This window comes from Scyliorhinus torazame, chromosome 5 (assembly GCF_047496885.1).
Source record: "Scyliorhinus torazame isolate Kashiwa2021f chromosome 5, sScyTor2.1, whole genome shotgun sequence".
In the NCBI taxonomy this organism is placed as follows: domain Eukaryota; kingdom Metazoa; phylum Chordata; class Chondrichthyes; order Carcharhiniformes; family Scyliorhinidae; genus Scyliorhinus; species Scyliorhinus torazame.
In genome coordinates this window covers 113,067,005-113,082,208 of record NC_092711.1, presented here as the reverse complement: position 1 = coordinate 113,082,208, position 15,204 = coordinate 113,067,005, and the positions used below count along the sequence as shown (strand labels likewise).

The 15,204-nt window shown below is 45.9% G+C and overlaps 1 protein-coding gene, 1 long non-coding RNA gene and 1 gene segment (V, D, J or C); all 3 read left to right on the top strand.

Annotated features, from left to right (window-relative positions):
* Positions 1-7,550, top strand: part of LOC140419467 (uncharacterized) — a 35,032-nt gene extending 27,482 nt beyond the window's left edge. The window contains exons 3-4 of the long non-coding RNA XR_011945807.1: positions 4,566-4,672; positions 6,518-7,550. This is a non-coding gene — a long non-coding RNA (uncharacterized lncRNA). The remainder of the gene's footprint in view (positions 1-4,565; positions 4,673-6,517) is intronic.
* Positions 1-15,204, top strand: part of LOC140421366 (uncharacterized) — a 522,678-nt gene that overhangs the window by 326,856 nt on the left and 180,618 nt on the right. The window lies entirely within an intron of this gene.
* On the top strand, positions 8,581-9,027 carry LOC140417874 (T cell receptor alpha variable 38-2/delta variable 8-like). The segment is given in 1 exon segment: positions 8,581-9,027. A coding segment is annotated over 1 exon segment (447 nt).

Genomic DNA, 15,204 nt, shown 5'->3' with positions numbered 1-15,204 from the left:
GTCTATTTGTTCAGAGCATATTGTTAGTTTAGACACCGTTGGTAGAAAACGAATACATTTCACAGGCTATAATGAGGAGTGCGGGATCACTGCAACCTGGGGGGGGGGGGGGGGGGGGCGGTGATCGGAAAGAACTTTGCAGAACAACGAGAAAACAGTTCATTTACTGCAGCGATATCCAGGGACCAGTTATTAGAGAACGTTTTCAGAGGATTAAACTGTCTAACTATCAAGGAAATGTGAGATGTGTTAAAGAAGAGAAAATTTAAATTGATTTGGGATGATTTACCATTATGACTTGATCTCATCTTTAAACGCATGATGCTTGTTCCTTTTCACATTATCTAATTTCTTTTTCCACAGTGCTTTGATTTTATATTCTCTGCGATTCCTGTACATTTTAGTTTTCCTTTGTTGCGCACTCAATCTCGCTCGCCTGATTGTTCCTCGTTTCTCTTTGTCTATGTTTCTAACATTCTTCATCTGGGGCTGTTTAGCACAGGGCTAAATCGCTGACTTTGAAAGCAGACCAAGGCAGGCCAGCAGCACGGTTCAATTCCCGTACCAGCCTCCCCGAACAGGCGCCGGAATGTGGCGACTAGGGGCTTTTCACAGTAACTTCATTTGAAGCCTACTTGTGACAATAAGCGATTTTCATTTCATTCATCTCTAATCCTTCCTCTGTTATATTTTCTGGCTCTTGCTCTCATTTCCCAGGCAGTTGTATTATTACTGCGCCAATCACAATGCCGATTCTCCGAGCACAGTCGAGCAGTGCTCCCACTCGGTGTAGGTTTCTGTACGAGCTCTCCATCTACTTCTAACACTGTGCCTCCCGGCGCAGAGATAGGTGGCAGTGTCTGTAACTCGGACTTCTCTCACAGTCAGGACACTGTGTTTGTTTTCTCCCCCGATTGAGGCAGTGATCCTGGCGGGTTGATCGGTTTCTCTTGTGGCCAGCACAAGATGCTGGGGTGGCTGATTTGGCTGCTGTCTGTACCAACGCAGCATGTTCATCACGACGGCGCTGGTGCAGCTCATGGACACGATTCCCGCTTCATTATCACCCATCCGCCGATCTGCAGCAGCTCATCTTCTGCAGTCACAGCGGTGCAGATCAGAGTGAAAAACAGCAAAGAGACTCTGTAAACTCGGACCATTATCAAATCACCGGAAATGCCGGCGGAAGCAATTCTCCTGGGTGTTCAGATTGGCACCAGGAAACGTAGATTAAGTTAATATGAACGAAAAATGAGCCAAAGACCCAGTTCAGATGCAACTCAGAGGCTTCCTCCAGTCGAAATGAAGAAAAAGAAACCGTATCTTGGGCTTTACCGCTTGAGGTTTTAAACGAGCAGCGGCTCACACTGCCACTGAGTTCACACAGGGCCGCCCACATTCAGAATTTCGAACCGATTCGCACTGCCCTCTGGCGGTGAGTGCTCCTGCAACTATTCACTCTTCTGTGCAACCCCTCCTTAAATTTACTCACTGTCCCAGCTTCCACCGCATTCTGGGGTAGCGAATTCTACAGATTCACAATCCTTTGGGAGAAGTAGTTTCTCCTCAACTCTATTTTACTCCAAATCGAGACAGTTGATTATAATCCTTAAAATTAATCATCGTAGATTTCCTCACCAGATAGACCGCACTCATTGATTGAGTGACTGTTTGTTCAATCGGATAATGTATGCTCTGACTGTTCGCATATTCGTGCAGACAAACGAGCAGAATGAAATTGCAAAGGCCCGGGAGCCTTTTTCCCCCATTTCCTGCTCTCGTTCTGACACGTCAGGCATGCCGTTTGCTATTTGGTAGATTGATGTAGCAATTGTAAAGAGGAGGAGGTTTTTGTACAGTGACTGGCGCCTTTTCTTCCACTGTGGGCTTTAGCACACAGTAATAAACAGCGGTGTCTGCGCTCCCTGTGTGTCCAATAACCAATTTGCCCTGTTTATCTGCAGTGGCAAGTGGGTAGTGGGTAGTGGGTAGTGGGTAGTGGGTAGTGGGTAGTGGGTGCCTGGAACTCACTACCGGAGGAGGTAGTGGAGGCAGGGACGATAGGGACATTTAAGGGGCATCTTGACAAATATATGAATAGGATGGGAATAGAAGGATACGGACCCAGGAAGTGTAGAAGATTGTAGTTTAGTCGGGCAGTATGGTCGGCACGGGCTTGGAGGGCCGAAGGGCCTGTTCCTGTGCTGTACATTTCTTTGTTCTTTGTTCTTTGTTCTTGGAAAGGTCCAATTCGAATCGGCCCTCTCTTTTCCAGCCGATATTCGCCTTATTATCCACTCCAGACCCTGACCAGACGTTTGTCTGTACCAATACATTTCGGATATGCTGGACATGTCATAGCTGCAGTTTATCTGCACCGAATCTCCGCTCTGGACTGTTCTCGCAGTGGGAGTTTGGAAAACTTGGTCCGAGCGACATCGATCTGTAAAAACGTTCAATGAGACACTGGACCATCACCGATATAAATAAACATTATGTGCAGATGATGGAGTAAATTTCCTACACCTACAAGTTAGTACCAGAATGAAAGGCAGCAGCTTCGTTTGCACCGTGTAGCACATCGTTCAATAAAAATGGCAATCAGAAAACGGAGCACAGCTCAGATCAGAGGAGCACGAAGTCAATCAGCGGCTTCAATATCCGGCTAATGGAAGAGGCACCGGATAAATGTTCAGACACGTTTTTCTCTGCGATTTGATTGGCTAGAATCAGACTGCCGATATATGGAGGTGTTTTTTTGCAGAGCTGCTCACTTCTCCTTCGGCTTACACGTGAACAAGTTAATTATCTATGCAGCAGAACATTGTGTGATTGCTGTGAATTTGATCGATAGAGTTGGTACGATAAACGCATGATCAATAACATGTTGGAAATATTTATATGGTTTATTTTCGCAAATATCATTAATTGCTCTTGTTGTTCCCGCAGTCCCAGTCTTCTCCAAACTCTGATGTCACTTCCCATTTCAGTTCTATTTCTGTAATTTGGAGGGCAGCGGTTCCAGGAGGCAGCTCATCGCCAGTTTCTAAAGCGATGGGGCCAGCGAAGCCTACATCCTTGAATGAGCAAACAAGCAGATTCTGTTCAAGTCCTTCAGATACCACTGCTTGTCTATTACTCCTCTTTTCTATCCTCAAGACAGTTAAAGCGATCAGAACTAAACTCTGCTCCTCAGAATCTCTGACATTTGTACCACAATAACATTGGCTAATCGGCGTCACAGCCTCCTCGTCATAGACTGTCACCCTTGAGAGATATTGTCCCCTTGTATTAGGACACACTGACCATAGGGTTTTCCTAAGGAACGTGAGATCTAAGTTTATATTTTAGTGACATTTGGGCCGTGTGCGTATTAGCAAAATGGAAGGTAAACACAAGAACAGATCAGAAACACGAGCAAAAGAAACCATTGTATTTAATTAATAATCTTTATTGTCACAAGTAGGCTGACATTAACACTGCAATGAAGTTACTGTGAAAAGGCCCCAGTCGCCACATTCCGGCGCCTGTTCGGGTACACGGAGGGAGAATTCAGAATGTCCAATTCACCTAACAGCACGTCTTTCGTGACTTGTGGGTGGAAACCGGAGCGCCCGGAGGAAACCCGCAGACACGGGAACAATGTGCAGACTCCGCACAGACAGTGGCCCAAGAGGGAATCGAATCTGTGACCCTGGTGCTGTGAACGTACAGTGCTAACCACTTAACTCCACTTTCCTGACGACCCCCATGAACATTCACTCGCCTGAAGTTCAAACAAATCATTGGAAATCAGAGTCAAAAGTAGGTAGAGGCTGGCGGAATGTTGAAAGTGAGGATAGTGCCTAGTATCCGCTTTGAGCAGGGAGAAAGGACAACCCGCGAATCAACTTCTCACATAATCCTTCGGAATGTTCCGACAGGTTGGAAAATATTTTCACAAATGCAAAGAAACCGAGTGGATCAGATTGCAGAACAATTTCTCTACAGGTTTTATTCGTTAACGCCTGTGTACGGTGCCGTTAAATGTACCTCGACAGACACCACCGGATATCAACAACGGCGTATCCATCTGTGTTTGTGTTGGTGTATGTGTGCTGTATGTCTGCTTGCGTGTGTGTGCGTTGTGTGTGTATTTGTCTTGTGTATATGTGTGCTCGCGTGTGTGCGCATCCGGGTGCAATATGTATTCATCAGTTTACATCGGCACTTATGTCTGGGCAGTTACGTGCCTGTGTGTGCGTTTGTGTGTCTCTGTTAGCGAGTATGTGGTCGAGTATGCAAATCATTGAGTGCAGATGCAAGTGGCTGTATTGTGTGTCTCTGCATGTACCTGTGTGGGGTTCTCGCAATCAGCTTTCCCCACTACTATACGAGCGGCTTGTACTGGGCACAGGATGGCGCTACTTCATCACTTGTTAAATATTTTTCACGCCAAACACAGTCGAGTGTCCGTGCATAACTTTCAAATCTATAATCAGTTCGTGTATCTTTTACCCATTCGTTTTATATTTCCCGCATTATTTCAGTTCAACTATTTGACGGATCACTTCAATTCCATGCAGCGTCAATTTTCAACTGAATGAAAGGACAAATGCAGCAATATGTGAGAGAGACATGGAGAAGTGATACCGAGGAAAGAGGATGAATCAGCAAGAGGCCTGGAGCGAAAGTAAGTCAGTAACATATCGTTGGACCGAAAGGGGAAACCGGAGGCTCCGGAGGAAACCCACGCTGACAGTGTGCAAACTCCACAGCAGCAGTCACCCCAGACTGGAATTGTAGCCGGATCCCTGGCGCTATGAGGCAGCAGTGCAAACCACTGCGTGTCGGTGTGTGATTTCTTTGTGCGTCCAAGGTGGTTGTATCTGTGTGTTTCCGTGTTTGTCTGTGTACTTGTGATTTGTTCTTATGGATATGTGTCGGTCTGTGTTTGTGGGTGTACATGTCTTATTTTGCGCTTGTCTGTGCGTGTATTTTGTGTGTATCTATGTTTTCGCATGTTTGTCTGACTGTATCTTTGTGTGCGTGCGTGCCTGTGTGGATCAGTGTGTGCGTTTGTCAGTATTTAATTGTGTGTCTTTGTTTTGTGTGTGTGCGTCCGCGTTTTTGTGTGTGTGCCTGTGTGTCAGTGTTATGACTATGTGAGTGTGCCTGTGAGTGTTGGTCTGTCTTTGTGTTTCTGCGTGTCTGCATTTTGTCTGTGTGTGTTAATGTGTGTGTGCCAGTACGTGTGGGTGTATATATGTGTATCTACCTGTGTTTGTACTTGCCTTGGTGTGGTTTTGTTTGTATTTGTGTATGTTGGCATGTCTCTTTATCTCTGTGTCTTAGTATGTGTGTGTGTTTTTGTCTGTCTGTACCCTATAATGTCTGTAGGTGCGTATGTATGTCTTTGTGCATGTGTGTGTATGTGAGTGAGTGTGCCGGTGTTTGTGTGTCTATGTGTGTTTGTGTATGTGTGTATATGTGTATGTCCGTGTGTCCATCTGGGTGTCTATATTTATGTACATGTCTATGTGTCTATGTGCGTCTGTCTGTGCCTTCTAGATGCGTCTGTGCCTGTTTTTCTGTGTTTGTGTGTGGTTTTATGTGTCTGTGTAGTCTCTGTGCCCGCGTGTCTATTTTTGCGTGTGCATAAATGTGAATGGCTATTTGTCTGTGTGCGTGGGTGTATGTGTCCCTGTGTATGTTTGTTTTTTTCCTGTGTGTTGCTTTATTTGTGTGCTTGTTTGTGTGTATCTGTATGCGTGTGTTTGTTTGCCTGTGCTTCTGTTTGTTGCGTGTTTATTTCTGCATGTTTATGTGTCTGTAGGTGACCGTGTATCTGCGCTTGTTTGTCTGTCTTTCTGTGTCTGTGTGTGTGTCTGTTTTTGTGTCAAGTACGGGTGTCTCAGTGTGTGAGAAAGTGTGTGCGTGCCTGTCCAGAATAATAACCTTTTTTTATTGTCACAAGTATGAAGTTACTGTGAAAAGCCCCTAGTCGCCAAATGCCGACAGCTGTTCTATGTGTGTATCCATGTGTTTGTGTGTGAAAGTGTGTGTGAGTGTGCCTGTATTTTTCCATGTATGTGTGTGTCTGAGTGTGCGCATTTCAGCGTCTGCAGCTGACTGTGCAGCAAGAGAAGCGGCGAGAAGCGCGATATCCTCAGGCGGACTTCGGGGGGAACAGGTGAGAGTGGCTGGGTTAATTACAAATTAGTGATACTGATTGGTTGACAGTGCGTGTCTGTTTTTTTTTTTAATCAGCCAATCCCCTTCGTGAGCAGCACCCTCAGTGCCTGAATAAGGGCAGTAATCCGTTGTCTGTTTGTACTTTTAAACATGAGAATGAAAGGTTCCGCAGTTTGAACCATTCTGTTCTGCTAATCGGACTGCGCAGCACACACCATGTGCTGCGTATATCCTTTGCTGATAATCATGGTTCTGTTACCCGGTGAGTCGACTGTTCAATACGCCTGTGTGCATTGATCAGGTTTACTCCCAAATGTTTAACACAGTCTGTTCTTTATTTCAGGAACAGAGGGAAAGGATACAGTTTCCCAGGATCCGCCTGATGTGACGGTTCAGGAGGGCGACACAATAATATTGAACTGCAATTAGTCCACAACCGATACCTATTCCTACCTCTTCTGGTACATCCAGTATCCCGGGCAATCTCCGCGATATTTACTGAACAAGTACGGCAAGACAGGGGGAGATAAGTCGCCACATCTCCTCGATTGGTTTTCTGTTCATTTGGACCAGGAAGAGAAAACAGTTCCTTTAAGTATCACCGGGGTCCGTGTCTCTGACTCTGCTGTGTATCACTGTGCTCTGAGACACACACTGTTACAGAGCCACAGTCAGTCCACAGAAAAACCGGCAAGGCACTCTCACATCCCCACATTGACTGTGAACTGATATCATGTGAGGAATCACAATGTGTGGATCAGCTTTGCTAAATATCTGTTTGTGTTAATTCAATCCAGCATCTTTCTGCTTGCTGCCGCCGCTCAGCAGATTATTTTGAGGGAATCTCGGGCGCTGACAAAATAAATACAGTAAATGTCACTCCGCTATCCCACCTCAAAGACTGATCCTGTTCAGTGACCAACATTGTCTTCACTGAAGTCATCGTTCCTGTTGTGAGGAGAACAATTCCACCCCCACCACCCTCTACATTATTATCATTAACCAGAAAACAAAGAGCTTTGCTGTGAATTGCTGGATTGTGACACAAGGGACGTTGATAGGATGTCATCAGCTGTTTGTGCCACAGAATCCCCACAATGCAGAAAGAGGCCATTCGGCCTATCGAGTCTGCAGGGATACTCAGAAAGACCACCTTACCTAGGTCCAATCGCCCGCCCTGTAACCTCACCTAACCTGCACATCAATGCGAGGAAACCGGAGCACCGGAAGGAAGCCCACACAGAATGAGGCCGGGTCCCTGGCGCTGCGAGGCTGCAGTGTTACCCACTGTGCCACAGTATTATTTTTGTTAGAGTATGATAATTACCTGAAATATATGAAAAATATAATTGTTCTGTATTTTCTATGATCGGGGAGCCGATAAATCACCTTGTGGGTGTTTAACTCCCCTTCTATAACTTGAATAAATACGTTCTGAACTGAAACTATTTGCGTGTAGTCTGGTCAGAGGAACACTGTCGGTGTGAAGATTGATATTCACAACATACAATCCGTGACAAATATACAACAGCAGAGGGAGACAGCAGAGATATTAATGTCAATTTCCGGCACTGATGCCACATTAAATATCTCACAGACTGGACATCTGCATGGGCAAACCGTGGGCTTTCTGCACAAACTGTTCCTCGATGTGAGAGAACACTTTTAGAATGATTTACCAAACACGCCCTCCTGTGGAAGTTCATCGCCTTCTACTCAATAGGACGGATCCCAGATTACCCAATTTCGAAGGCAACAATTTACACTCGGTGAGAATTTCAGGTTCAATTTCACTCTGTTTGCCCCGCCCAGCTCTGACGTCATGAATCTGGGAGCAAAGAAACTGCGAGTTGATTGGATGATTTGAAGATTAATGGTTGATGGGCTGTCTCTGTCAAGAACCGACCAATCCGCAAAGAGGCTGGATATGAGTCAATCTCTACCCAGTTCTTGAGTGAAAACTATTTCAGGTGGAAGAAGCCTCTTCAAACCCGCCATCATCTCTGTTTGAACATGTTCACTGCTACTTTATCCTTTATCTTCACAGCTGCTGCTGTCTTAACTGATAAGTTCGAATGTTACATAACTATGCGTTTCACATCTATCTCATACGTTATATTTAAGAGGTCAGAATGGACAACACAGAAATATCCACACCTTGATCCTAAGTGCAGAAACAATCATTCAGACCGATCTGAACTTAACGCTGAAAACTCTTCTGGAAATTCGCATTCTCCCCCCCACTGCCCCTAATCTTACCCCGCTGGAAAGTGCTGAAAGTTGTTCAAAGGGCTTTTTGTTCTCAACAAAACCCCTCCTCCTTGAGTCACATTTTTTGGGGAATGGCTTTCTGCTTAACACATCTGATTTAATTCCCAGGTAAGTGTTGGGAGTGATCGACTGATAATGGGGATAGATAGTGGAGCGACGTTGTTTAATTTAATATCGCTCTGGGCTCTTACAGAGTATTGTCGAGGAGATTCGGTTTCACAGACACCAGCTGAAACCTCAGTACAGGAAGGAGGTGACATTGAACTGTTCTGTAATTTCACATCTACAAGCAGCGACGTTCCTTACCTGTATTGCTACCGCCAGTGTCCCAGCGGCTCCTTGGAGTACTTGCTGCAGAGGAACAGATACAGTGAGAAAACGGAGGGCATTCCTGAGAACCGCTTTTCAGCGAAGCTCGATGAATCTGGTCGGACCGTCCCGCTGAAAGTCTCTAAGGCACAACTGAGTGACTCCGCCGTGTATTACTGCGCACTGAGACCCACAGCCACACAGAACCCGCTGAACCTGGACAAAAACTGTCAACGCGTTAATGCACTTAACAGCACTTCAATGATGTTGTAATCAGAGGGTGTCGAAGATCTCCCACCAGCGTCCCACCTTGCCGTTATACTAACAACCGCTTATTGTCACAAGCAGACTTAAATGAAGTTACTGTGAAAAGCCCATAGTCGCCACATTCCGGCGCATGTTCGGGGAGGTCGGTACGGGGATTGAACCCGCGCTGCTAGCATTGCTCTGCATTACAAGCCAGCTATTTAGCTCATTGTGCTAAGTCTCTTATGTGGTCATCAGAGAATTTGCAGTCCAGAAGGAGGCCATTCGGCCCATCGAGTCGGCACCGGCTCTTTGAAAGAACACCCTACCCAAGCCCACACCCCCACCCTATCCCCATAACCCAGTAACCCCACCCAAAACTGAGGGCAATTTTGGACACTAAGGGCAATTTAGCATGGCCAATCCACCTAACCTGCACTTCTTTGGATTGTGGGAGGAAACCGGAGGAAATCCACGCACACACGGGGAGAATGTGCAGAGTCCGCACAGACAGTGACCCAAGCCGGGAATCGAACCTGGGACCTGGATCCGTGAAGCAATTGTGTTAACCACTATCCTACCGTGCTGCTCATCTGAATATAAATTATACTCATTCTTAATAGCAAAATATACCAGTACAGTTAGCAGTGTGCGTTTGTGTAGCGTCAATTTATAAAGTAATGCTGTTGGTGAATGTCCAGGCTTGTGCAACACTCACCAGGACATAAAACAATAATCAAATTAATTTAAGAATGAAAATTCCCAGCTGCTGCCTGTCGGTATTTCCCGTTCTGAGCTGCACAATGAACAACAACAAACCACAACAAGCATACTCAAATATTAACTTATATTCCCCTCTGTTCAACTGGTGTGGATGCGCTTTGTCGACAAGCTGCAGGCTTTGTGTATATTTCCCCCTTCTTCGTTCATTCCCCTAGAATTGATATTCTTATTTTCGGTTTTCTTCAAGTGTCCGACCGGTGTCAAGTTTTGATCATATCCACCAGAGGGCGACATGGTCACACGTTTCCCGCTGCTCCCTCAAGGCTCACAGTTGACCGCATGGAGAGGGACACTGCGATTTGCTAAACTATAGAAGACGTGTCTAAATAAAGGAAGAAGATTCAACAATAGCTTTAAGAAGGAAATGTAAAGGGAATTACCGGGGTATATAGAAAATGCTGTTTTTGTAAGAAGAATAAGGTCACGATTTCAAAGTGTCTCGGGCAATATAGATCGTGTGGCCTCATCCCTGACTCGAAGATTCTAGATTCTACTCCGTCATGTACTTCCCGATATATTTATTTTCAGTGACTTGCACAGTGAGCAGGTGCAGGGTGGTGACGGTGTAGGGAAGATTGAACCGTGGCTATTTCCGCTCCATCAGTTCCGAGTGAAGCTGAGAGTCACCGCACACTTCACTCAATATTGAGACTGCGGTATCCCCGCCCACAGCTTCCGGTTGCTGCTCTCATTCTGACCCAACAGTGTTACTGGAGAGATTGCTGCTGCTGGTTCATTCCTCTCATTGGCCGGATCAGCAGTGCAGTGAGACGGGGATCTGTATTTCTGTCTCTGACAGAGGATTTCTCTCATTGGAGAGTTACAGAGTCAAGGAGGATCATGAGGTACCGTCTCGCTTCGCTCCTCATTGTTATCTCACTTCTCAGTAAGTATTTCCTTCCCAGTAACACTCCATTCTCCTCCTGACTGCTGTAACCCAGATGTTACTGTTGGTAAAATGACAGTGATTCTTTTGCAAATTCTTTTATTGCTTAATATGAGGCTGGCTCTGATTGTCATTCTCGCTGTCACTTCTGTTAGAATGGAGCCATCAAGACACCGTGGAACAAAAGGAACCTGAAATAACGGTTACAGAGGAAAGTAATGTCACATTAACCTGCACCTTGAAAACAAGCGATTCTAGCCCGTATGTGTACTGGTACAGTCAGCAGCCCGAGAAAGCTCCAATGTTCATGCTCCGTCTTATTGGACTGAATGTGCAAAGGAACACCGACCTCAATGATCGGTTTTCTTCTACGTTTGATAAAAAGAACAAGACTACCGAGCTAACGATCAGTAACACAATGATCTCCGACAGCGCCGTGTATTTCTGTGCCATGAAGCCCACACTGCTGCAGAGATATGGGGGATCCCGTACAAAAACCCACACTGGCAGTTCCAGCTGCTGCTCAGCAGGGGGCGGGTCCTCATGAGTAGTTCAGTTTCCATAGTGACAGTTACAAAATTTGTAAGAAAACAACTCAAAAACAGCAAGAGGTGAGGTCCACTTGCACAGTTATTCTAGTTGACAATTGCAGCTCGCTTCATAACAGATATAAGATTGACGAATCGATCTATGATCCCTTAACTCCTGCTTCTTGTTCATATCTTGGTGTACAGACTCACTCACTCAGTAAACTAGCAGGTCTCACTGAACTATAACAAATGCAGCAATTTATGTACATGTCGAGCTTTTCAAATCATTACATGTCCCATTGAGTTTCAGAGGAACATTTAGGTCGTATGGCCAAAAACGTGGTCAAAGAGTTTGGTTGTTTGGGGTGGCACAGTGGCTAGCACTGCTACTTCACAGCGCCAGGGACCCAGATTCAATCCTGGCCTTGGGCGAGTTTGTGGCGTTTGCATGAGGTGCCCGTGTCTGATTTGGTTTCCTCCCTCAATCCAAAAATATGCTGTGGATAACAATATGCAGAACAGGTGGATTAGGTGCATTTAATACACCTCAATCAGGTCCCCCTTCAGCCTTCTCTGGTCCATGGAAAACATCCCCAACCTAACCAGCCTCTCTTCATAGCTGAAACACTCCATCCCCGGCATCATGCTGGTGACTCTACACTGCACCCTCTCTACTGCAATCAAATCCTTGCTGCAGTGTAGTGACCAGAACTGCACACAATACTCCAGCTGTTGCCTATCATGCGTTCCTACAGCTCCTTCATAACCTCCCTGCTCTTATACTGAACGGAAAATAAACTCAAATATTTCATAAACCTTCTTAACCACTTGTCCTCTACCTTTAGGGGTCTTTGGATCCGCACCCGGGTTCCCTCTGGTTACTGTAATTCCTAGCGTCCTACCGTTCATTGTATATTCCCTTGCCTTTTTAGTCCTGCCAAAATGTATCAACTCGCACTTCAGAGTCCATTTGCCACTATTCTAAGGTTTTCCTCCTCACTATCAACCACATCAAGCATTTTCTCGGAGTCTGCGAACTTACTGCTCATACCTCTTGCCAGCGTCCTTGGGTTACACCGAATGTGGAGCTGAGGCCATGGTCACCTTAGTCATGATCTAATTGAATTGTGGAGTAAACTCGAGTGGCCGATTGACCGACTCCCTGCTCCTAAGTCGGATGCTCATATGGCAATGAAAAGGCCCTGCATTTTCCCGAGTGAGTGTTCGTTATCATTCAATGGTGTGGCGAACCCTATGCCGCAGCCGGTTCGCGGTACTTGTTGCCAGAAAATTATCACATCTTGCTTCATTGCAGCAGAGAAATGCATTCCTCCGATTGCCAGCGACACTCCAGTGAAAGGCAAGGCCAGTAGTATTGGGCAGCCAATATCTGGATATAAATGTGTACGTGGCACACCCGGAAGTTTGTAACTCGTGGAATTAACCTAATGACAGGAATGTTCTAGCACTCGGAATCGCAGACACACAGAACCACACAGTTCAGACGAGGCCCTTCGGCCCCTCGTGTCTGCACCAACACGCGAAAAACACCGGACCGACCTACCTAACCCTATTTACCAGCACTTGGCCCATAGCCTTGAATGTTCTGACGTGCCATGTGCTCATCCTGGTACTATTTAAAGGATGTGAAGCAGACTGCCTCTCCCACCCTTCCAGGTAGTTTATTCCAGACCGTCACCACCCTCTAGGTAAATAAGATTTCCCTCAAATCCCCCATTACCTCCTGCTCCTCATGTGATGTGCTCAGAATTTAGTTTTTTTCAGAGACCAGATTGTGCGGAATTATTTCCATCAGCTGAAGGTTCAATGTTTTGTAAAATAGACAGATGGAAAGGGGCAGATGGATGATATTTCCTGTTGCGGGTGCGTGTGGGAAAAGATGAATCAAAGGACTTTGATTGGCTCAGCACAAGGAGCTCAGGGGAGCCGAGCAGCGACACCAAGGAACGGACGGGATTCAAACCCGCGATTATTTGGTTTACGAGGCCAACGCCTTTCCTTTTGGCCACCGCACCGTGTGGAGGTGAACGATATTAATTGCACTGTGAGTTGTTACCATTTGCCAAAATTGATGAGAGAAGAAGAATCAACAGAACATTTCAAAAGTTATTGTCAGGGCGAAAAGGGCCAATAGAAATATCTCTTACAAATAGGTGCAGGTAGCGTCAGTTGAACCCCCCCCCCCCCCCCCCCGGAACTATCGCGGGGAACCGCCTCTCGATCTCCTCGTTATGATCTCCCTACTTAGGATTTCCTTCACTGCAAAATCCCCATTCTCCCCTCACTGAGTAACCGGATATTCTTGTTCATTAAATGATATTGAGATGGTGCGGGTGAGCGTTATGTTGGTCGATATGAGGCTGATTCTGAATTTTGACATTTGAATTGTTTTCTGTTCGTTTTTATCAGACTGGCACTGGAGCGGGTCCAGCGGAGATTCACACGGATGATCCCAGAATGGTAGGCCTAACATACGATGAACGTCTGAGGATCCTGGGATTATATTCATTGGAGTTTAGGAGGTTGAGGGGAGATCTAATATAAACTTACAAGTTAATGAATGGCTTAGATAGGTTGGACGTAGGGAAGTTATTTCCATTAGCAGGGGAGACTAGGACCCGGGGGCACAGCCTTAGAATAAAAGGGAGTCACTTTCGAACAGAGTTGAGGAGAAATTTCTTCAGCCAGAGAGTGGTGGGTCTGTGGAATTCATTGCCACAGAGGGCGGTGGAAGCCGGGACGTTGAGTGTCTTTAAGACAGAAGTTGATAAATTCTTGATTTCTCGAGGAATTAAGGGCTATGGAGAGAGAGCGGGTAAATGGAGTTGAAATCAGCCATGATTGAATGGTGGAGTGGACTCGATGGGCCGAATGGCCTTACTTCCGCTCCTATGTCTTATGGTCTTATGGTCCAGCATGTTCAGAGGTTATTTCCTCTCAACAGGACACCGGCAGTCCGTCAGGAACAAGAATCCTGGAATTTACCGAGGAGACGGTGCATTCCTCAGGGAATGCTGCACTCTCAGAGTTCCTGGCCTCTGGATGATATGTTAAATTGAGGACACTGCCTTCCTCCAGAATGTATCTCTGTGCGAAGCAGACACAGTGAAACACATACCAATGGAGGTATTCACATCGCATGGCCACCATTTCCAAAAAAAGAGCAGGAGAGACGCCCTGTCCAATATCCATCCACCAATCACAATTACTGTAACAGCGGGACGGTTAAATATTACTGTATGGGATGATATGCTGAGTCCAATTATCTGCTGGGTTTTCTACATTGTGTTGTAACAGTGATGGTGAAATACTTTGGAACCTGAAGCTCTATAAATATTCTAATTTTCATTCTCGAAACTGCCCCCTTCCATTGCTTTATTTTGGCAATAAATTTATTAGTGCTAAAAGTGTAAGTTAGAATTGAAAAGTTGAGATCTCACCTCGATTTCAGGCTCCATTTCAGACTCGCCGCTCATCACAGTGTTTGCCTAACGCTCTGTTATGCTGAGTGGTGACAGTTTTTGTACACGTTCAGCCCAGCTCTGTGTCTCTGTGGGTCTCAGCGCGCAGTAATACACCGCGGAGTCTGTCAGCTCTGTATTAGTCACGCTCAGCCGGACGGTGCGGATTGTATCATTGAGCTCCGCTGAGAAACGGTCCCCTGGGGATCTCTCGGTGTTCCCGGTGAATTTACTAATCTGCAGCAGGAACTCCATGGATCCGCTGGGATACTGACGGTACCAGAATAGGTAAGGGTTGCTCGTGCCTGTAGCTGTATAATTACAGAACAACTGAACATCATCTCTTTCACTCACTGTGACTGCAGCCGGTGTCTGTGAAACGGAATCTCCTCGACAATGTCCTGTAAGAACCAAGAGTGATTTTAAATTAAACAATGCGAATTCACTGAGTCTATACCGCAGATTCGTCCCGTCATCCTGAATAATAACCTCAGAGAGTGATCAGACAAGACAATAGAAATAT